We start from the raw sequence: 25,643 nt of genomic DNA, 5'->3' as shown, positions 1-25,643 counted from the left end.
AAAAATTCAAGGATTGGCGTCAGTCTCTCACCTGTTATAGAAGTGATATATCTGAGGAGTTCTTAAGTCCAACGGATTGGTCCACAGGCTACAGTCCACCCATATGATAACTTATAAATTATTAAGGGCAGGTGACATCCATTCCTTCCAACAAGTTGGCACCGCCACAAGGACTGCCTGGTGCAATAGTTAGTAGTATCTATACATCAGTGGTCCACACCATATATAAGTTTGGTCCACTCAATGAGTGGCTGTTGCAAAGTTTTTCAAAAGGTGATGCTCATGATGGACAACTTATTAGATGGATCAAATGTCATATACACATGAAAGGTTGGAAGTTATCTCTCGATTGGACCTTAACCTATAGTCTAGCCCATAGCAACTTACCTACGAGTCCAGCAAACCAGACTTTGAGACAAAGTAATTCTACTCAAGCTGCACTTGATTTTTTTTATTTTTTATTTTTTCCTGTGATGTGTGTATGAGATCCACTTAGACCATGATGTGAGCATTTCTCATTTTAATGTATCTTTTGTATTTGTCACCCTCAGAGGAAGGATGCGGAACTTGCACATGCAAAATTGCATAGAAACCATAACCACAGTTATAACATAAGCACGTAATCATACATACGATGCATGAATTTATTTGTCTTTGGAGAGACCCAAAAGAGGATTTCAAAACATCTTATTTTAGACATACATGATATAGTCGTCCACTCTCATGAGATTGAGAACTTTCATGGGCAAAACACAACCCTATAGTTAGCACCAGATGGGCAAGTAAACGTGCTGGTCTGATCATCCTTAGGATAGCTATATGCATCTGGGCAACGGGTCTTAAAGAACCTAGAGTAGTCAGTGGGCTGACATGACCCACTATTGCAACAGTACTGATCTGTCTTAAAAACCGTACATGGGTTGTTACACCCACCCGGGGCCCGCAGCTGGGCCGGACACTGACCGTTGATATCAGCCGCACATCTTATGCCACGTGTGCAACCGCCAGATACAGGGCTAAAGTCCATAGGGATGTTGAAGCCATCAACGAGTGATATGTCGAAGAAATCCAGGTTGTTGAATTGCCGGAGAGCGTACTCGGCGAGAGTGTTGGGCGGCTGGCCGAAACCCTGGCAGCGGAGGAGTCCGCCGCAGTCGCCTGTCTGGCAACGGCCCCGACCGTTGCCATCGAAGGTGCACCCGGTTCGGCCCCAGATGCGAGCCTGGGTCGTGCCTGGGTTTGCTGTGATGGTCCATGACTGGCCCCGGGCTAGCTGTTGGCCCCCACCTGGGACTGCAGCGGCCCAGACGGTGTATGGGCATTGGTTTCGGATCTCGAAGGTGGCTGCATGGGTGGAAGTGAGGAAGAGAGGGAGGAGGAGGAAGAGAGAGAGAAAGAGAGGGAGGTTTGGGAGAGACATGTATGGATCTATCAAAAAGATGGGCGTATATTTGTAAAATGTAGGTGGGGCTTTTCTTTCTCGGTGTGTGGAGTATTGTTGTGGGGATGGTGAGTTTTTATAGATAGATGGATGGAACTGTTTCGTGGAATTATTTTGGTAGCTTGGTTGACTTGTCTTTGGTGGGGCCCACCTGACGTAAGCGGATTGCTTGCTGCTTCCATCACAGGGGAAGCGGATTGGCTGGTGTACCGCACACCAGCTATATAGCTGATGTATTGACGTAAGCAAGTTCTGTGGGTCCCATCATGAGGTATGTGTCATATCCAAACCGTTCATCCATTTTGTGAGATCGTTTTAATTCTTGAGACAAAAAATAAACAGATATAGAGATCAATTGGACCACACTGCAAAAAGCAGTGGGGGATTGAACGTATACCATTGAAACCCTTTTGGGGGCCACAGAAGTTTCGGATCAATATGAAAATTTTTTCCTCTTCATCCATGTATTTGTGACCTTATTAACAGATTGGATTGAAAATAAATGTTATGGTGGGCCCTACGAATTTTTAACGGTAAAAATAATTATCCACCCCACTATTTTTTGTGTGGTCCATTTGAGCTTTCAATATGATTCATTTTTTGTCTAATGCCCTAAAATGATCTCAAAAAAATGGATGAACGGTGTGGATATAATAAATACATCATTGTTGGGCTCATATAACTTTGATCTCCTTTGAACCGTTTGTACAACTCGGAGCATGAGGAGCGTGGCGCTCGTCTTCGCACCACTTGCACGTATCTACAGGAGCTATATAGCTGATGTGTGGTACCCCAGCCAATCCGCTTCCCACCGGAAACGAATTGGCTACTCACCCTGCTAGTGGTCGGTGTATGTGGGCCCCAACATGATGTATGTGTTTCATCTATTCCGTCCATTCATTTTCTCATATAATTTTATTTTACTAAATCAAAACTGAGGTAGGTCAAAATCTCAAGTGGGCCACATAGTGTTGATTGAACTCTCACCATTAAAAACTTCTTGGGGCTACAAAAATTTTAGTTCAAACTTATATTTGTTTTTTACCTTCATCTAGACCTATATGACCCAATCTACAGTGGGCCCTAGGAGGTTTTTAATGATAGACATTCAATCACTACTGTTTTTCCCATGATGTGGTCCACCTGAGATTTTGATCAGTCGCAATTTGGGGTTAAAGCATTAAAATGATGTGTAAAACTGAATCAATGGTGTGGATAAAACACACAAACCATGGTGTTATCCACACTAACCATGGTGGGCACATATAGCACCAACTACTAGCCACTAGGGCTGAAAGTTGGGCGGGTTCAACCCGAATGAGTCACACGACCCGATATTGGGTTGGGCTTGGACAGGATGTATCGGGTTTGGTCTCGAGCTTGGGCCATATATACAAATACCAATTCGATAAAATGGGGTTGGGTTCGGGTTGAGGTCTCGGGTTGCCCGACCCAACCCGAACTCGATCAATATGTTAAGTTCCTTATAAATTAATTACAATATAGTGTGGATCCTCTGTGTTGAAGGCATGTGAAATTCTAATGCTGGTGGGTTTCATTGGTCTATGTCACTTCTGATTACTCAAGCTAACAAGATACGCCAAATTAATTTCTCTCTCCTAAATAGATTGCTTGATACATAATACCAATTTTAAAGGAGTGGTTGTCCTCTATATTAGCTTGTTTGTTTAGAAAAAATGAACTTTTTTTTATGATGAATAACTACAAGTATAATTAATAAAATTATAGGTAAAAAAAATATGTGTATTGAAAATATAATAGGCTAACGTAATAATGGAAATATTATCATATATCTACCCGACCAACCTGCTCAACCCGACCGAGCCCACTTGGGTTGGGCCTGGGTTGAGAATTCCCAACCCAAGGTTGGGTTGGGTTGAGTTAGGGTTGAGGTACAGGAACCTTGGGTTGGGCTAGGGTTGAGCACCAACCCGGCCTAACCCGCCCGACTTTCAGCCCTACTAGCCACCTGCTTGGTGGCATTGTAACTAGCCAAACCGGGTCAGGGCATGAGGGCAGAAATAATACAGATCCAAAGCTCAAGTGGACCACACTATAGAAAACAGTGAGGATTGAATAAGTTCTGGATCATCCAAGTCTGCGTGTACCTTATGAATAAGTTTGATGGCAAATAAAACATCACAGTGGCCCTGGGAACGTTTCAACGGCGGGCCTTGTTGCCCCACTGTTTCCCGTGGTGTGGTCATTTGAGCTTTGGATCTGAATCATTTTTGAGTTTATACCCTAGAATGAGATAGAAAAAAGGATGGACGGCATGGATTAAACACATACATCACAGTGGTCACACAGAGCTTGGTTCACATCGTGCCACAGGGATATCCCTGTGCCGGGTGCTGCTGCAGGTAATCCGCTGCCACTTTGGTGGGACTCACCTGACTTTGTTGACTTGACTTTGGTGGGGCCCACTTGCGTCTCCACGGTGAGAAGACAAGAGATTTATGTAGTGGTGTGCGAGAAATGATCCAGTGCTCTCAAAACCACTGTACGTTATAGTGTTCCTAGTTGGTTTGGGACACTTGGACAGTCCAACCGATGGATCTGGGCTGTCCATTACGTTCACTACAAATTTCTTAGGCTAGCGCGCGAAGATGGATCTGATGTGAATATTGGACCGATCTGATTAGAAGCCTATGAAATGGATGGTCAAGATCATTTATCGTGAATAGGGCTAACCAACCATTAGAACCATCTATTACCTGAGGTCCATCTTGGCTGGCTTGTGGTTCAAAAGAATCACATTTTTCAAAGAATCCTAATTATCCCATCCACGCTTGTAAAACGGATGGCTTTCAAAGAGAGGGTCCCCTTTGGGACTGATAGGATTATCCGATTTCTGTGAACATAATGGACGGTGTAGATCGATCAAATGGATTTTTATTTTTATTTTACTAACCATCCCGATAATCACTCGCTTTTCATTACAATCCTATGTAATCGTTCCAATTTGGGCTTCGTGGACACAGCAACGTCCGCAATGTGGAAAAGCTCTGTGGGCCCCACCATGTGTATGTGTTTTATCCAGGCCGTTCATTCATTTTTCCGGATCTTTAGATGGCATAAGTGGAAAAAGGGGCAGATCCACAGCTCAAGTGGACCACACTAAAAGAAGCAGTGGGGATAATGACGTCTACTGTAGAAATTTTCCTACGGCCCACCATGATGTTTATTAGCCAAAGGAAAATACAAATATCAGCTGGATCCAAAACTCATGTGGCCCTAATGAAGTTTTCAAGGGCAGGCATTTAATCCCTACTATTTCCTACTGTGTGGTTTACTAGAAATTTGTATATGCTCATTTTTTAACACATGCTCTAAAATTATTTGGAAAATGGATGGACGGCGTGGATAAAACAGAGATTTCCACGCATACATAATACTGGTAATGCGTTGAACACTAGGGGCCCGTTTGACCACTTGCATTAGGTGAGAATAAAGTAGATGGAATTGAAAAAGTAGCAATTAATGTATGTGTAAGATATTGTTTATGAATTTAGTATATCACATGCTTTTTAGTGCAATGTTTGGAAGATATAAGATTACCTTTTATCCAGTGAGATTGGAGTAAAGTCATGTTTGAAAAAGATATCATGAATTGCAAAAGTCATTTTACAAATACCCTCGGGATTGCTAAACTCATGTGCGGTCTTTTGTGACATAACTATAAAATATCCACGCCGTTTATCCATTTCCCCCTCCGTTTATTCCATGGCATGATCCTAAAAAATGAGGCAGGTCATAGATCCACTGGACCACACCAGAGAATGCAACGGTTCAGTCCCGGTTGTGGTCCATCCCATTGTAGTCCATTTCATTCCCTACTCAACTTCATTTTTCGATAGATGCCCTGAAATGACCCGAACATCATTTTGGATGGCATGGATTTCACCATTATCATCATGGTAGGACTCACAGAGCTAGCTCTTTTCACTCACCAACGTATGATGCAAACCACCGTGCATTTAGGTGAATAATTGCGGGATTCTCCCAATCCATGGAAGATTGCCCAATACACACCCTTGTCCCGCAGTTTGGGCAGGAGACCCAAAGATGCCAGTTCACGAGTTTGAAAAGTCTCTTCCAAACATACAATGCCGGTCGATCAGATGGGAGTACTAATGCAATCCCATCAAACCCTACCCAACGCAGGCGGCCAAACCTCCCCAGGCAATCTGCGTCATTTATATTCGCTTGGCTTGTGTGGATTGAAGGAAAGGAAAGCAAAAAAGAAAAAGTACTACAACGGACAAAAATCAAACACGCCAAGAAACTAAGCAGGTTACTCTGCAAGTCCTCGAAAACAAGATAATTCTAGTGTGGGGCCCACCCAACCTCTTCATCAAATTCATCCCATCATGAAAATTGGACGGCCCAAAGTAGGGCCGATCCAACCAACATCACGTGATCCACCCATGTAAATTTTTTTGATGGTTGGAAATTGTTTCCTATGGTGGGCCCACCGTGTTGTGTATGCGCCATCCATCTAATCCATACATTACGTGTCATCCATCCTAAGTACTCCCTGCAAAAAGAACGATGCTACACGCACCCCGGTGGGCCCAAGTGGAATAAGCTTATTCTAGAAGGATGGCTTTTGATAGGGCACATTATTTCATCTTAAATCATGATCTGAACCGTTGAATTCTACCATACAAGGTCTACCCTAGGAAAAATTTGTTGAACGGATGATGTGTGTTTGAAGATGAATTTGGAATATTAAAAGGTAAAGTTTGAATTGACTATACTCAAATCCAAGAGTCAAAAGTTCATATCATTGGAAGGTAGTGTCTTCCATAACACAGCAGTGAAAACATGAACGGCTCAGATCATCATCTAATATTCAATCCACAATGAAATCCCCCTTCATACCGTACTGTGGTCGGGGTCACCGCAACCGTACCGGTACCCGGTCATAACCGGACGCGGATTGCGTGGTGAACCTAACATTGCCTGCTTACGTGGTTTAAAGATTCTGTGGGGTCCACTATAATATATATATATATATTATCCACGCCATTCGTTCATCTTTCCAGATGATTTTAGGACATAAGTCCAAAACTGAAGCATACCCAAATCTCAAGTGGACCACACTGCAGAAAATAGTGAGGATAATGACATACACCATTGAAACCTTCTTCAGATCTACAGTAATATTTATCTATCTTCCAACCTGTTCACGGGGTAAAACACAGATATCAGCTCGACCGAAAGCTTATGTGGCCCTGAGAAGTTTTCAATGGTAGGATTTTAACCCCCACCTTTTCCCCTGGTATGATGTCCTTGAGCTTGGGATATCCTTCAAATTTGAGACCCTTCCATAAAATGGGCAGTACAAGTGGATGGACGGTGTGTAGATTAAAAACATACACCATGGTAGGCCCCACAGAGACTTGGACGTGAATTGCCTGCTACACTCTCAAGTGAAGTTACTGTAGCTAGCAGCTAGGTGGGCCACCAAGGTATTCGTGAGAAATCCAACCCGTCCATGCATCCATTTTGCCAACTCATGTTTGAGCACTAGCTGGCAAATAGAAAACTCAAGTGGGTCCCGCACTAAGAAAAAAAGTGGGGAGAGAAATGCCTATAGTTACACCTCCCTATGTCCACAATAATGCTTATATGCCATCAAACCGTTCACACCGTGAACCGAAAACATAGAAATATCAGTCCAATCCAAAACTTCTACGGCCTTACGGTAGATCACCTCGCTGTTGCCTGTTGTTTGTCCCGCTGTAAGCGTCGGATCTTCTCCTTTTTTAGAACATGACCTGATAAAACGGATGAACGGAGTGGATTTATCACATACATCATGGTGGGCCCCATCTATAGCAAGTACTTCCAACCGAAAGGTCTCGCAGGAAATCTGCGTCCCAAAGTCCTTACACCGCGTGACTACGTGGCGCCGGGTTCACCACGCAGCCTGCTTCGGTCAAGTCACGCAAACGAGCCGCCGCCGCCAAGAAAGCTCCATTTTCCAAACGGTGATAAGATTGGAGATTGCGGTTCGGTAGAATACGTTCTAGCTAATGTATTATAATAAGAAAATCCGGACTCACGTGGTTGGATTTTGGTCACTTTTCAATGATCCAAACGGTTCATTTGATAGGAATACTATTAGATGGTTAGTTGCCCGAAATATCTACTGTCTTTGGTACTTCAACTCTATTAAGAGATGAATTTTATGAAGACCGTTCATCATCAAACCAAAAGAGCCAAAAAATTATAGTGTTGAGATAATGCAATTATGATATTTTATTTGCCAAATTCCCCCAATAAAAGGTGAGGTTCGTGATATAAACGGTTTGGATAATTGAAAGATGGACCACATTCAAAGGCTATAAAACCCAACGAACAGTGCTAGAATATATTGGGATGTATGCCAGCAAACTTCGATAAGGTTAGAAGAGTTTGTTACACGCAATTACATGGTAGGGTGGCATGCAGACGTGATATCCAATCCGTATAGGCCAGTTAGATCATCAGGTGGGCCCAAGTTTACCAAATAAAAATAAAATAGATGGACTGAAAAAACTAAGCCATGTTTCTTTTATCAGGGAAAATGAACGGTTCAAAATATGATCAATGGTCTGTATTTATTGTCCATCGAATGAGTGGACCGGATTGATTTTCGGGCGAGGGCATGTTATGGTAGGACACACCTGACAAGGGATCCTGATATGGTGTGTGTGGAAAATAGAAATATAGTACATATGCCATGAGGGATACAAATATCTATTTCTGCATGAGCGGACTTGCATCTGGTCAAGCACTCGTGTCTTTTCTACTCCTGTCCCACTTGTGATCCTTCTACACTTACCCTACACGTACAACAACTTAGACCGTCCAAACTGTGAGGCACACCATATAAAAGTCCTAATCGTTTGGCTCAAATTAAGCTGATTTGTGTGATGTGTAGGCGTGCCAAGGTTGAACACGACTAAAATTAAACTGAACGCTCATGGCCTCATGTGCTAAATGGACATGGGCTATCCATCTAGCCACGGATTACAAATAATCAAGTGATTTGCAAGGAGGGTTTATCTTTACTATGAGTTCTTTTTAGAGGTGTACACGAGTCAAGTGGAGTCAAGCTTGGCACAGCTTGACTCGGCTTAGCCACTAGTTAACCCCAGCTCGAATTCGGCTCAGCTCCGTCCTCGAGCCTGACTGGCCAGCTCAGCTCAGTTCGGTCAGCAGCTCGAGCCGATTCGAGCCAACTTCGAGCCAAGATGGAGTTGAGTTCGCCTCTGTGGCATTTTCACAAACAAATGGACTGCACCTTCAAATTCTCATTGTTTGTAAACCAGTAGAAGGGGCTTTACAGGTATTTCATCAAATACCTTGTAGGCAACATCAAAATCAAGAAAAATGGGTATTTGTTTCACATACATACCTTCCTTGCCACCAGCCGACACTTGGTTGGGTCATTTCATCAAACACTTGGTGAGCAACATCAATATCAAAGTAACTGAGTCACCGAACTGGTTCGATCTAAGTTCGATACGAGTTGGGTTCAATTCGAGTCGAGTCGAGCTCGGCCAAGCTCGAACTTGGATCGAAATTTTTTCGAGCTAAAAAAATCAACTTGACTTAGCTCGAACTCAGTTTCAAACCGAATCGAATTGAGCTTTTTCGAGTCGAGTTGAGCAAGCTAACCGACCTAACTCGGTTCGTGTACAGCCTTAGTTCTTTTTACCTTTGTAATAAAATGATTTTCAAGTAAATGCGTAATAGCTTATATAGTTCAGCGATATGACAATATTAATTAAAAAAAATGATCTTAAGTTGAAAGTATTCTTTTGGTATTTAAATGAATGTTAGCAATCAACATAAAGACAAAAAATTAATAATAATAATAAAGGAATAGTTAACGACAATTTTTTCATCACTTGGCAAGATGGTTTACTTGATGTTTAGCTGGGCTTCGTAAGTCAGATGATCATTTAGCAAAGATATTCTATTCACTACTCAACTGAATTTTGTAGGTGAGATACTAGTGGTTCGTGAGAATTGATGGTGGTCAAGTCTTCAATGATCTATTCGTCGAATGATTGGGCTTCGAAGGCGAGATAGCCATTAGACAAAGACAAATTGTTCATGCTTGAAACCATATACTTTGTAGGCAAGACAATTGGAGTAATAGTCTTTTGGTCGCTTGAAACCAAACTTCACGTCTGGGGTACTCATTGCCAACAATTCCTTGTTCACCACTTAGAATCGTGCTTCATCGACAATATGTAGTGATTCATTTGTTTATAAGTTGCTCAACTAGGCTTTGTAGGCAAGACAATCATGATGAGACTATTGTTTGTTCATTGTGTGGTCAAACTTCATAGGTGAGACAACCGCCAAAATCTCTAAGCATTATCAATCTTTTGTTCAAAACCAATTAGAGATCTTCCTAACAGTCCAAAAGTGTGATTGTGGACATAAGGTGAAGGGATAAACAATTTAATTAGTTCATACTTCTTGCAGCACTACACTGGAAAGAAATGGAGGAGCTAGATCAGGACTGAGTTACACTAAGCTAAACTAAGATATGTATATATGAGAAACAAAAGAGAAGTAGCATTGGGCTATATAAGAGAATTGTGTTGGATTGGCATGAGCCTGGAGCTATTTGTTCTCTACTTTATTTATATCCCAATAGGGCGGTCGCTGAAAAATTGTATTTAGAATCAATCTCCATGTTATCTTTTTAAAATATTGGCTAATTAATAGACATGAATGATTATGCTTCTATTTAAGAATAACTTTTTATGATCTATGCTTTAAGCTGATCGTTAGCTAAGCGTAGTCAATCACATTTCTCCATGTGTCGTAGATCATATTACCATCATCTAGTTATTCAATTGCACGTACTCTTTTAGGCCATTACATAAATGATGGCTGCTTATGTTTCGTCACATATATTGTGTGATCATTACATGCTTTCGGTCTCCTCGACCATCTAACGTATGTCCATTAGAGATGGCCATTTTGGTCTCTCACAATTTCATTCTATCAATCATATTGGTTTCAAGGATCATGTCTTGATCTTTCATATGGTGGTGTTGCCAAGTGTCAGCTTTCCATCTGTTGGATCTGGTGATGTCATATCAAGTTAATCACTAACCATATAAATTGTGCATGTCAAAACATTGATGTAAAGTATAATATAGAGAGAGGTTGAAATTCAACATAAAATTTAGATGTTTAATTATCATTTACAAAGTATGTTCTTTGCATTATGCTATATACACAACCTATTGATAGATTGGATTGTCCAGATTGCCATAAATGATAAAACTATAACAAGCATGCAGTCGAGGAGTCATCGCCACCTTAAAATGGTAGTGAATAATCACATATGTCTAGTCATGGTTTTTAATAGAAGAATTTAACCAGTGCTATCGGATCAACTTACTATGCTCCTAGTTGCATTGGAACCGTTAGACAACTTGATCGATTTATAAGAACCATTAGATTGGATAATTCAATTTAGTACAAGTAGTCCTTGATTTTTATATCCATCAATCATTCAATCCATAAATGGCATGGTTAGAATTGCCCGATAGATAACCAATCCTTCAAGGTTGCCCCAAATAGATGACTCAAATTGTTAATTGGTCCTAATTTTATATAATGATCCTAGTCACCCTTAGATCAAACACATAGGTTTTTTTTTTTTTCATAATTGAGGATGAAGTGTGTGGGGTACCTAATATACGGTCCATATTGATCATTTGCATTGTCTAATGGGTTTTGATCATAGAAACTTACAACTGTCAATAAGCCAGGCTCGAAATAAAATTAAAATTTTAAATAATTCCAACATAGATAATTCAAAATTTAAGCCGAATCCAATCCAAAAACCAACTAACTAAGAGCCATAAAGGAACATGACCTAGAATCAAAAAGCGTTTTTAAACTACATGATGGGGATTTTCTCCTCATTGTTGGGTTCGATGAAATCGAACCAGTTTCGATATCATCGATAATTGCTGGATTTTGTACCGATGGTCGCTGGACAGTTTTTTGGTCCTGTCGATATTATCGATGGGACTTTAGATGATATCGAGGCTGTCATCGAGAGTGATTCGATGACATCGATAATTGTTGAAAATTTTCACCCCTAGTTGCTGGATAGTTTTGGTCCTATTTCGATATCATCGAAGGACCGTCGATGATATCGAAGGCTATTATCGAGAGACCTTCGATATCATCGAAGAGTTTCGCAGATGTGATTACGGGATTTTGTTTCCTATTTGGATTCTACCTCTTTCTATTCTTATATAAAAGGGTATATGTGGGATTGGGGTGTATTCCAGGGTATTCTAGGGTTTCCTAAAGCTTTACAAGGATTTTGCTAAAGGGCTTAGCATTATCAAAGGTGTGAGAGAGAGAGAGAGAGGAAGCTTGTGGAAGGGAGGCTATGCTCGTAGAGGTGATCTACTATATCTCAACGGTTTCACGTCCTCGTAATCGGTGAGATCTCTCCGTCTTCTTTATTTCTATTATTATTTATCCACTCCTGCGTGAGTGAAGAAGGTTTGATCCAAGTGGTGTGTGCTTGTGATCGGTTGTAACGTTCTGCTTTATAGTGGATTGTTGATCTGGAAGAGGTCCCGTGGTTTTTACCTCTTTGAGGGTTTTCCACGTAAAAATCCCTAGTGTGGTGTGGTTTATATTTTGATTTAGTTCATTGCATTATTATTCCATAATTCTGATTTGTTTCGGGAGGCTAGATCCTAAGGTTTTGTGCAAGGCCCCCAACACTACATGTACATGTAGGTGAATGAGATCACTTATAATTGTCTTCTAGCCATCATTTCTTTTATATAATAGTGACCGACTTGATTATTGGACTGGGCTATTTATTATTGGCATTAGACTGGACTTGGCCCGAATAACATTTTTAAGGGCCCCAGCCCTCACCCTACAGGACCCATTGCTGCCCACTACAATATAATGTGTTGAAAACTATAGATAATATTCAGAAAAAAATTAAATAATAAATAAAGTAAGAAAATATGACTTATTTATTTAAGTCGAGGCGTGAATGAGTTACTTAGCTTAAAACCAAATATGTCCTGCTTGGATTACGTCGCAAGTGCAACATGAATCTTGCACAGTTAGCCTCCATGATAAAACAACTATTACATTGTCATAACAGTGCACTCGTTGTACACGGGCTCGAACTAGTGTGCAAAACTTAACTAAAGTGAGTTAGCTCGACAATGAACTCAGTTGGTAAAACCATACTGAATTAGAGATGAATTTTGAAGAAACAAATAAAGAAATCATTGGTTTGAATGAATTAATTCGAAAAATGAGTATATTATATATAAACCACAATTAGGTACTTAAAACATCATTTCAAATGGGTTAAGTCTGTTGGATTTGAACCTAATTTGTGTAACCACCGGAATAGATGTGTCCCTGGTTTAAAATTCACGCAAAACTGATAGGTGCAAGTATACTCACAAAATACAGAACGAAATTGTTAGTGCAAGCGTACTCTCAATGCTCGCATAGACCCCGACCGGACCCGTCATGGCCTTACACAGCACGGTTCGGCTCGGCGCACATGCATGTGTGATCAATGGCATAAGTTTGAGCTAATGGCATAGTTCTCCCATTGGACCAAATTATCCTTAAGAATGGACTCATGCCCCATGCAAAACTCATCTCTTATATAGTTTTTCTTTGGTTATTTATAACGTGGAACAAGAGATACACTAAAAGCAAAACACTTTTTAAAATAGGAAACAAAAAAAAAAATTTAATTTTTAAAATACTTTATTTTAAAATTCTTTTCTTAAAAAAACACAATCCTTCGTATGTTTCAAATTCGAAACACTTCGATATAAGATATAAAAGTTGTGTAATAGTGTCGATGTCTATCCGAATTTAAGCGACATTTAGAATTAACAAGACAAGTTTATAGGAATCGGGTAACTAACTGTCATTAACCTGACCATTTAAGTATAGACGGCTATACAAACCATTACACAACTTTTCCACTATAACTAGTTTTGCGGTTTAGGCCTTTCGGCCATGCACCTTTACCTGAATATTCATAAGTGCTCCAGATAAACTGTTTATATATTCTAATAGGAAGTAGCCCCACTTTCACACTCATATAGGTGAATTTCATCAAGTGTTTACAACAATTGGATACACCACTATATTTAGTTATGGATTCATTAAAAGTACAAAAAGTCACCCTCTCACATATTGTTACTTGCACCACGTACACCGTAGGAAGGGATACGTTCTCTGCAGTCCCTCTTAGTCTCCTAATGTCTTGTTATTTACCTATTAAACCTATCGCATATGATCTCCACTTATATAAGTTGAGTTGTCGACACTAGTAGCTCATTTTATTAGGCTTAACCCAATTTCCTTCGATGATTCCATGTATAATCCTTTAGATATTCCTTTGGTCAGAGGATTTATCAGATTCTTTTCTGATCATATGAAATGAACAACTATGACTCCATTATTCTAAATGTATCTCATTATATTGTAACACCTGGTCCATTCGGTACTATTTTTCATGCATATGTGCATGATGATCGATGCCCTTAGCTAGACCTGGATTGACCGTTCATAGTACACACCCAACTGACCGGAACCCCAAGACCTCGAAACGTATCTCATATCGACCACCTCATCGCCGCGATCGTGGAGGTACCACCCGTGTGTCGGCATGATACTCCGTTAGTGAGATACGCCGTGAAGAATAATTAGTGTATCATATGCACATGGCACCATGTATTTCATTTCACACATGTGCACAACACATGTCATGCATACATGTACATGCCACACATGGGTGAGAGAATGTCTACTCATGTGTGTGATGTCACACACGCATACCTCTCATCTCTCATGTACACCTCAAGTCAACTCTTTTCCATGCCACACCTTAAGCATGACATCATCACACCATGCCATCCCATGTCTCTTTAACCCACCATTAATTACAAATTATAAATTAATTTTCATAATCCTAGCCTAACCTAACATTAATCATATTTCTTTACAAATACCCCTCCATCCCTTATCATTTTCACCATTTCCTACAATGGAAAGAGAGAGAGAGAGAGAGAGAGAGAGAGAAAGAGAGAGAGAGGAGTGATCTTGGTGGGCCATCAACTTCATCAATTCCGTCCCTTCCATCCATCTAATTCATCAAGGTGAGTATCCTTGTTCTCTTTCTTATAGTGTAGCTATGATATCTACTAATGTGGGCCCCACATTGAGGAGTACATGTTATATGGACCGTTCATACTGTCCAATGGATTGGATGGGGCGAAAACACTAAAATCAGTTTGATTTGGAGATTGTATGGGTCCCACCAACCGTGGGCCCCACCATGATGTTATTGGGCATCCAACATGTTAACCATCTCACAAGGATCTGGATGAATGGGATACATAAATATTAGCTTGCTCACGAACAAAGGTTGCCACCGTCAGCAGCGCTGGACCAGCAACATCCCTGTTGCTTTAAAAAAGAAAAAGAAAAGGGGGGCATGGTTCGTAGCAGGACACTCCAAGATGCGTATGAAAGATCCACACCATTCATTTGCTCCAACAGCTCATTCTATGATATGAATCCAAAAAAAATATAATTTATAAAATCAGATTAATATAAGACTTAAGTGGGCCATACCAGGTGGAATAAGGGTGTCTACCATTGAAACTTTTTTTGGACATAATTTGATGTTTGATTCCCATCATAACATTTTTTTAAAGGATTTATTGAGTACAATGATCCAGCCAAGATTTATTGAGTACAATGATCCAGCCAACACAATGGATGGATTGGATCTCTTAAGTGGCCCATCTTAATGAGAAAAAAAATGAATAAATAGATAAATAAACAAAAAAAAAAGAGAAGAGAGAGAGGGCTGGACGCTGTTGCTGCTAGCGACAGCGTCCCTACTGCTTTTGAAGAGGGCAGGGGCTGTGGGCCCACAACGCCTCCCCCATGTTCTATATATTTAATCCATATCGTCCATCCAATTTTCCAACTCATTTTAGTCATTGAGTCGAAAAATGAAACTAATTCAGTTCTCTGGTAGGCCACACCATTAAAAATCATGTAAAGACATGCTAAAACATATACAAATACTTGTTGGGGCCCGCTTGGAATTTTTATGCATTTAAAAATTAGATTAACCCCTCCACCACATAGGACACATACAACAGATGGACTGGATCGTCTTGTTGTGGGCCCCAAATATGAAAAAAAAAAAAAAAAAACAAAAAACAAAACAACATCTGCCAAGCGCTTGACGCTGCAGCAAGCAGCGTCTCTGCTGTCGCTAGAAAGAGGTGGGCCCCACCACAGGCCCCACCATGATGTGTGTCGAACATCAGTCCCATGTACTTGATGGGTCCCGTTTAAAAATGGGCCACCCCCAAATTTCAGCCATACACGGAACTCAGGTGGCCCACACCATCAAAAAATAAAATAAAAATAAAAATAAATTAATGAAGCTTAATAAATCAGCAATTTTATGGGTCTGATCATGTGGTATATGTTATATCTAAACCATCCATCCATTTGGTGAGCTTATCCTAAGGCTTGAGAAAAAAAAAAAAAAAAAGATAGATATAACTATCAAGTGGGCCACACTACAAAAGCACCAGGGATTGAACGTCTACCATTGGAACCCTTTTTGGGTCATAGAAGTTTTGGACCAATATGAAATTAGTTTTTCCCTTAATTTTGGTCTTTGTGACCTTATAAACAAATTGGATGGAAAAATAAATATTAAGGTGGGCCCTGTAAATTGTTTAACGGTGAAATCATTATCTCCACTACTGTTTGTGGTGAGGTCCAGATAATCTTTAGATATGATTCATTTTTGGATAATACTATAAAATGATCTCTACAATAAATAAACAAATAAATAAATAGATGAACTCTACATATGTAATAAATACATCACTTTGGGACCCATGTAACTTTGATCTCCTTGAACCATTCGTACAACTCGAAGATCGAGCATGTAAAATCATGTGTTAGGTCTACCTGAAATTTAGATGTATCTGAAACTTGGTCTAACCTCTCAAACAAGTGGGACACACATAATGATGGGCTGGATTTATGAACCACACATTTGTGGGCCCAACAAATAATTATGAATATTTAAGGAAGGATAACCCTCTCAACTTGTGTGTAGTATGGCTCACTTTGATATAGGTGTTATGTCACTTAATCCACCATGGTTATGACATGATTTATATTCAAGATCCTCATCGTTTTTCTATTTTATCAATCCCTTTGACGGTATGTTACCAAGACTCAGGCCCATCCAATGATTAGATAGTCGTACATTATGAAATAATGTAAATTGAACTCTCATTACCAAAAAAAATTATTATGGGCCATCCTGATGATGTATTAGATATTTAACCTATCTAGCCCATGTACCGGGTCCCCTTAGGGCATTGTCCCAAAGATCAGTCAATCCAACCTGAATTGGACCATACAATACAAGGCTGTGAGAATAAGGACTTAACTATTGAATCCAACCTAAGGCCACCATGGTGTATCTATTTAATCCATGCGGACCATCCACTTCCTCATATCATTTTAGGATTTGGACTAGAATCAAAGCAGACCTAAGTCTTAAGTGGGTCACACACGACTTAACCTCATGGGAAAGCCCTATGAGCTCCACCACATAGAACTCATTGTAAATTCCATTGATGTGTGGGCCCAAGAATGTTAAGGCCTATTTTGAGTGAACGCCATGTGGGCCCATCAGTGGTAGCCTTGTTTGGGCCAACCATTGGACCTCTTAGACAAGAGTTTGTAATCTCCATGTGTTAAACATATGACGAACTGGTATTGTAATTTTTGAAGTAATGACGATTAATCCCTTAAATGGGCTGATTATGGATAGCCCTTGATCACTTGGCACTTTGGTTAGAGTACGACCCTAAGTAATAGGATCATGTGACTTATGTTTAAACCCTTAAACATGTTTAATTATAATAAATATGTAGACTCTAGTGGTATGGGGGTGTGATATACCTGTTTGGTCCATTAATCATGTAGGTATTTGATGTATATATAGCCACCTAATCATAGGCAATGGTGGAGTATATATAGTATATGTAGTCATGTAATTGTATGAATGTGAAATACATACAAGGCCACCTAACCGTATGAAATCAAGTGACATTGATGACCATTCGACAACATAGGTTTGTGCTTATCGATATAGATACCGCCACTTGAATCACATATAACTAAGTTGTACACTAAACCGAATGTGATGTAGGGTTATGTTACCCAAGCTAATGCTATCAAGGTCCTGTATTCTATACGCTGTGATCTCTAAACCGTAAATGGTACGATGAAATGTGGCTCTTGGCCCTTAACTATGCAGCACCAGATATGAGCCATTAACTATGCGACGTGTGAAGTGGTTGTAGTATAAGAATTATCATAATTGGTGTAGCCATGTATTCGTGGCCTATGGATAAGGCCCATTGAGATATATTTTCGGCCCATATGATGAGGCTCATTGTGATGTATTTGAGGCTCATGTGTAAGGCTCACCTCTTGTGTATTTGAAGCCCATGGGTCGTGAAGCCTGATGTGGTGTATTCATGGCCCATGAGCCGAGGCCCATTGCGATGTGTAGTGCACATATGATACAGCCCAATGTGATGTATATGCGGCCCATGAGTGAGGCCCAATGCAATGAATGTGCGGCCCTTGTATGAGACCCAAAGCGATGTATTTGAGGGCCGATGTGACATGTGATTTTACCATGATGTATGTATTGATGTTTATGTGGGTAATTTCTTGGGGGTAATGTTGGTTGAATGTCCACATTGTCGAAGTCGATTATTGAGGCTGGTTATTAATACTGATTATGAGTATGTGACAGCATAGCATCATCATACATGCCCATAAGCATCATCTACATGTTTGTTATGAGATGTGGTTGACCATTACATATGTCGTTGGGCAGATTGTTATGAGACTCCCTGATAGGCGGAGGTTATCTCATATGAGTGCACGGTATGCACAGCATTGATGCATGGCTGTATTGTATGACTCATGCATTTTGCATTCTGTGCCCTAGCGACATTAGGGCCGTAGCCTCCACAGGCATATCGTGGATGGCCAGATAGGACATCGAAAATATTTGGTTCTAGCATACAGGCGCCATAGATGTTCCTGGGTGAAAATCTCTAAACCTCTGAGGCCAGGAGACGCCCTAATGTCGAGACCGAGTAGATACATAGTACCCTAGTACCGAATACCAGGAGGCCGTGTCTCCCACTATGTCATGGTCGGTTGGGAGGGGGTGTGGCCTTACCCGCCCGAGAGTAGGGGGCATTACTAGGCTGAGTTTGACCAACTCGTGAATGGTTCCGCTGTCGACGTGCCGAATAGGTATTGACAGACTATTGGCCAGGCAGATAATGAGATTTCTTACGCTCACTTGGACTGTGCTGCTGGGAGAGAGACAGTGCCATTTGGAGTGTACTAAATTCCGGTGATGATCCCAGAGAGGAACTGTACTAATATGTGGACTTATTAATTAGGAGTTGCATACTCATTCACTATCCACTTGGGCTGATGGTGCACAACTATTTATTACGTGTACCCTCGCAATGGCCAGGATTTCGGTTGGGGCGTGCGACTAACCTGAGATCAGGAGTTTACCACATTGAGTTTAACTATCCAACTTAGGTATGAGACTAGTTTGGATAGAAGCCCCTTGTGATGGACCCCGTAGCCTGTGATACTACGTACTATCATCCCGACTTCACACTCCAGTATGGTCATTCCATTCGCACTGCATATTACATTAAATCCATGACATACGACATTTTGGGTTACTGTGCTTTTGCATTTAGATATGGCTGACAGCATTCATGAACTCATCAGGAATTGTATATTGCATCCTCGGCATTTGATATTTGACTCTTCATTTGCATAGCTGATCTGTATTGTGTACTCTGATATTGTATGATTATGGCATGACAATATGATGATGATGATGTGATTACGGATGTGTGTAATACGGTTATGGCCGTGATATAGGAGAAATGAAATATGAGAAATGAAAATATGACTTGGTGATGCTAGTAGCATTAACTCAGAGTATTACTATGATGTATATACATTGCATTGACATTGATATCATACCTTACATGCTACATGTCTTTCACATATATGATTTTCTCATGGCATATTATCTTGCTTGCATGTAGGACACACTGCACACACATGTGTACTCACTAGGCTTTTTGCCTAAGCTTCCTATTTTTCTTTTTTTTTTTCAGGGTTGGAATAGCTTGGAAGACTTTGTTTTCTCGATGCATTGCATCTATTTTTCGATTTGGCAATGTTGACGTTGTGTAACTTTTAGAAAGCATTGTACTTGTAACTATCAGGATTTATAATGGAGAGTGTTGCTTGGTATTTTAATCATGGATCTTCATGCTCATGTATTATTATATGCATATACCAAAAAAAAAATTCAGTCAAAAATCTTCCTTATGGTACGCCGAACTTAGGACTTGGTGTATGGAAGTCGAGTGCCGAATTCGGGGCATCACGGAAGCTGTGCGTCCTCGGATTTGAGGCGTGACAAATATTATGTTAGAATCTAGTATGTCTACTTTTATGCCATTATATATTTTACTCTTATCCCTTTCAATAGCTCATTGATAATCATAGTGAATAGATATAACAGACACAGCTTTTAGCTACATAGGTATATCTGTTAACAGATTTCTAATCCATTGATCACCTTTTGATCCTGCCATTTCTAAGGCGACAAACTCGGATTCCATAGTCAACTGAGCAATGCAAGTCTGTTTAGTAGACTTCCAAAATACCACACCTCTACTAAAGGTGAAAACATATCCATGTATATATTCAATTTCATTTCATATCAATTGGTGATCCAATTAGTATCACTATATCCTTATGACACAGGAAGATAACTTGTATAATGAATACCCTATGCAACAGTACTTTTCAAGTATTTTGATATTTTATTCAATGCATTCCAATGATCATATCCATGATTATGTCTATATATACTTAGTCTACCTATTACAAATGCAATATCAGGTGTAGTACCATTCATCAAATACATTAGGCCACCAATTACTTTAGAATATTCAAGCTAAGATACACTACTTCATGTATCTTCCTTGAGATGCACAGTATGATCATAAGGTGTATTAACAGGTAAGTAGTGAAAGTGATCAAACTTTTTTAATATTTTCTCAATGTAATGAGATTGAGATAAAATAATGATATCATCTTTTCTGATTACCTAAATACTTAATATCATACTTGCCTGTCCTAAGTCTTTCATATCAAAGTTAGAAGACATGAGTTTCTTAGTTGAATTGACTAATTTAACATTGATTCTAAAGATAAACATATCATCAACATATAAGCAGATTATCATCATTACTAGAAAATTTTTTATATACATATATCTATATCATTTACTAGATATCATCATTACCAGATTATAACATTGTTAAAATTCTCATTTCATTGCTTATGAGCTTGTTTTAAATAGTACAATGATTTGATTAATATACACACTTTGTTTTACCTTTATGGAATTATATAACACTCTGATTACTCTATGTAGATTTTTTCTTCTAACTCTCTATTTAGAAATATTGTTTTAATATCCATTTAATTTACTACTGTCTTGTTTATGAATGTTATTGCAACTAATATCTTAATTGTTGTAATTCTAGTTATAGACGGTTTGAGTTTCTTTTTAAACACCTACTTACACCCTATAAGCTTATTCCTAAAAGGAAGGTTTACGAGTTCTCGGGTGTTGTTCAAAATGATCGATTCTAATTCATCATTGATAGTTTCTCTGCAGAAAGAAACATTAAGAGAGTTAGTAGTTTCTGAATAGGCCTTAGGACCATCTTCTAATAAGAATGTAAAAAATCTATCCCTTAAGTTGGTTTCTTTTCGAGCTCTCACGTTCCTTCTAGATTCTGGTTTTACCTCACTATTTACATTTATGCTTCTAATACTTGAAACAACATCAGACCCACTAATTTCTTTTATTTCTATGGATCTATTCTTCATAAGAAAGACATTTTTTACAAAATTCTGCATCTCTAACTCATATAATTGTGTTTGGATTTAAAAAATTAACATTAGATTTCAAAACTAGGAACATATATGTTGCACTGTATTCTACATATCGTATAAACAAGCAATCAATTGTCTTAAGACCTAGTTTAATTTTCTTTGTTTCAGGTAATCCTACTTTAGTCAAAAATCCTCACACTTTAAGATATTTATAATTATAAGTGATTTCTCCATAGTTCATATGACGTCTTACCAGTTTTCTTATGAGGTATCCTATTTTGTATATAACATGCAAATAGTATGGCTTCTCCCGACGTATTAAATGGTAAAACAGAACTATTTAACATAACGTTTATCATTTCTTTCAATGTTCTATTTTTATTTTTAAGTATTACATTTTATTCTGGTGTATACAGAGTAGTAGTTTCATAAAATATTTCATTCTTTTCATAGAGTTCTCTAAACTGAGAAGATTCATACTCTCCTCTTTTATTTTATCTAAGTTTTTTAATATTCCTGCTATGTTGGTTTTCGAATATACTTTATACTTAATGAAGAATTCTAAAGCTTAATATTTATTTCTTAGAAAATATACTCCAATATATATAAAATAATTATTTATGAATATTATATAATACCTTTTGCAAAATTTAGATATGTAATTTCTAAAATTACCTAAGTCACTATGTATCAATTCTAATAACTCAAAACTTCTACTAACAGATTTTAAAAATTTTCTAAAAAAGAAAAACCTTAGATTATGTACAAGTTTCACATTTTCTGAAGTTATTGACTGAAATGTTATGTAGTAATCATATTTGTTTTATTCTTTTCAAGGATTCTATATGTTCATGTGTTCTAATCTACTATACCATAATAAAATAGATTTGATGCTATAAACAAAATTGAATTTTTTATTATTATCATAAGAAATGTTTACAATGAACAGACCATCACTACAATAATCATTTTTAATGAAAGTTCTATTCTTGGTCATTACAAGCTATCATAATCAAATACTAGTTTAACTCCAGCCTTATTGAGGAGAGAATCAGATACCAAGTTGCGATGAATGTCAAGTACATGCAGCACATTTTTTAGCATTAAAGTCTTTTCCAATGTAAGCTTTAGAATAACATTTCCTTTTCTAACAACTGAAGAGGATCAAACATTTTTCATGAACATTTGTTCCTTATCTCTTGTCACTGGATAAGAAGTAAACATGCTTCAATCCTTACATATATGTCGAGTTATCTCGGTATCTAATATCTATTCCATATTGTTTACAAGGAATATGTCGAACACTACAAGGACAACCATGTCCAGATTTTCTTCAACTGCATTGAAATTGACTTGAGATTTTTTACTCTTTTTCTTAAGTTTACATTCATTTTCATAATGTATAGGCTTCTTACGGTAGTTACATGGCCAATTTTTCTTAAATTGGCTATTTATTTTCTTTTTTAGCTTACACTCCTTAAAGTGATGTCTATACTTCCCAAAGTTGTAACAATTCCCTATCTTTTTACCCTTTTGTGCCTGACTTGTTTCCACTAGGTTAGTCTTTGATACATACATATTTTTATTTTTGCCTGACTTCTTAAATTGGCTGTTTATTTTCTTTTTTAGCTTACACTTCTTAAAGTGATGTCTATACTTCCCAAAGTTGTAACAATTCTCTTTCTTTTTTTCCTTTTGTGCCTGACTTGTTTCCACTAGGTTAGTTTTTTATACAGATCTATTTGTATTTTTAATTTGGTCTCTATTTATGTTAGCCTCCTCTATTCTTATGTGTACAATTATATTTTCTAAAAAATGTTATTTTTTCTTCTGTTTTATTATATTTTTGTATTTTTTTATGATCAAGGAAGAGCTTTTTAATCAGCGCTCCTGACAAGAATATTTTGTCCATTTTCATTCCCTCAATCATTAGTTCATATACCAGATTCTGATAATCATGAATCTGCTTCATGACAGGTTTATTATCTATTATTTTATGATGAAGAAAGTTTTTAATAGTATATTTCATATATCCTGTATTTTCAAGGACATATTTCTTTTCTAGTGCAGTTTAAATGTCCTTAGTAGATTCATAAGAAATATATATGTCATATATTCATTGGACAAGGTATTCAGGATATAATGTTTACAGTTATTAGCATATGTAAATTCATTTTCGTTGTTTGGATCAACTCTAAATGAATATTAAAGAATATATATTAAAAAAAATTGTTGGTTTGAATGAATTAATTCGGAAAAAAGAGGTCTACATATATACAATGATTAGGATGTTAGATCCAAACTGTTAGTATAAGTGTATTCTCAGTGCTCACATAGACTCATACCCAGACCCAAACTCGGACCGGTACACACGTGTGTAGTCAATGGCATAAGTTCGAGTTGATGAAATAGCTCTCAAATTGGACCAAATTCGCATACCTCTCAGAAGGGGCTCAAGTGTCATACAAAACTCTTCTTTTATATACTTATATTTTTCTTTGGTCTTTTTCAATATGGGATAAGAGATGCACTAAAAACAAAAATTATTTTAAAACAAGAAGTAAAGGAAAATTTTAAACTTTTAAAACACTTTATTTTAAAATTCTTTTTTAAAATACAACATATAAAAATTTAAAAGGAGAAAACAACAGGTGACATGCTCACATAGGCACAAATTTTATTGCACTAGAGTCTTCTAAAACCCAAACCAGGATTTTGAATATTCTTATTTCAGAACCTTAACACAAATATAATATGCATGGTTGTCCAATCTCCCAACACATAAAAGTTTCACGGGCAAAATACAACCCTATAGTTTGCACCAGTGTGGCACGTTAATGTACTGGTCGTCGGATCATCCCTGGGGTAGCTGAAGGCTTCTGGGCACCGGTCCTTAAAGAACCTGAAAAATCTGTTGGGCCCACAGTTACCAGAGTTGCAACAGTACTCATTGGTTTTGAAGACGGTGCACGGGTGGTTGCACCCACCTGGGACCTTGAGCTCGGCAGGACACTGGCCGTTGATATCAGCGACGCACCTGGTCACTCTACTGCAACCGCCGGATACTGCGCTGAATTCGATCGGGACGTTGAATCCATCGATGAGCGAGATGTCGAAGAAATCCAGGTCGTTGAACTGTTTCAGTGCGTACTCGACGAGTGTGTTGGGCGGCTGGCCGTAGGCCTGGCAGTCAAGGAGGCCACCGCAGTCGCCGGTCTGGCAGCTGCCACGACCGTTGCTGTCGAAGCCGCACCCGGTTCGACCCCAGATGCGAGCCTGGGTCGTGCCTGGGTTTGCAATGACAGTCCATGACTGGTTCTGGTCTAGGCGGCGGCCCCCGCCGGGGATTCCGGCGGCCCAGACGGTGTACGGACATTGGTTTCGGATATCGAACGTGGCTGCTTGGGTGAGGGTGAAGAAGAGAGAGAGTAGTAGGATGAAGATGAGAGGGAGGTGTGATTGGACGGCCATGATGAGAGGTGTAGAGATGGTGGGCCTTTGTGATTTTGTGGGGAGAGTGAGAAGATATTTAAAAGAGAGGGTGGCTATGGAGTATGTTCCACGTGGATAATTATAGTGTATTTTTATTGACTTGACTTTGGTGGGCCCCACAAGAATTGCACTTCTGAGAAAAACGGTAGGTTATGATATAGTAGGAGATGGATCGAGAACCTTAATCAGGTTCAGCAACATATCCATAGTACACGTGGCATGGTTTGTTTTTGATCTGGACCGTTCATCTTGTGAATATAATCATGGATGGATCTTTGTCTGAGAATTGCATGCATTGCATGCATTTGATAATTTTAGATCTTAATTTTCTTCATTTATCAGAACTTAATGTTGACCATTAAATACTTCTATTTCATACCGTTACTTTGAAGACCACTGATTAAATTGATAGGATCATCCAATCTGTTTGTATCTTTGAATATTTGACATCCATATTATGGGCCACCAGATGGATGGTTGTAGTTATATAATCTGCCACGTGTGCTGTCGGGAGATGGCTTTACCACGTCATATACCATATGGAATGGGCCGCACCCGA

At 38.8% G+C, this 25,643-nt stretch overlaps 1 protein-coding gene across 1 annotated transcript; it reads right to left on the bottom strand.

The window, feature by feature from the left end:
- Positions 1–635: 635 nt before the first annotated feature.
- LOC131220862 (thaumatin-like protein) lies at positions 636–25,106 on the bottom strand. Its single transcript, XM_058215717.1, has 2 exons — positions 24,391–25,106; positions 636–1,347 (listed from the first exon to the last, which is right to left on the bottom strand). Exons 1-2 carry the CDS (start codon positions 25,061–25,063, stop codon positions 740–742), a joined length of 1,281 nt encoding a protein of 426 aa, XP_058071700.1. The 5' UTR covers positions 25,064–25,106; the 3' UTR covers positions 636–739.
- Positions 25,107–25,643: the final 537 nt, after the last annotated feature.

This window comes from Magnolia sinica, chromosome 12 (assembly GCF_029962835.1).
Source record: "Magnolia sinica isolate HGM2019 chromosome 12, MsV1, whole genome shotgun sequence".
NCBI classification, from domain to species: Eukaryota; Viridiplantae; Streptophyta; class Magnoliopsida; order Magnoliales; family Magnoliaceae; genus Magnolia; species Magnolia sinica.
Note: the sequence above shows the minus strand (reverse complement) of the source record. Positions and strands in the feature narration are given on the sequence as shown.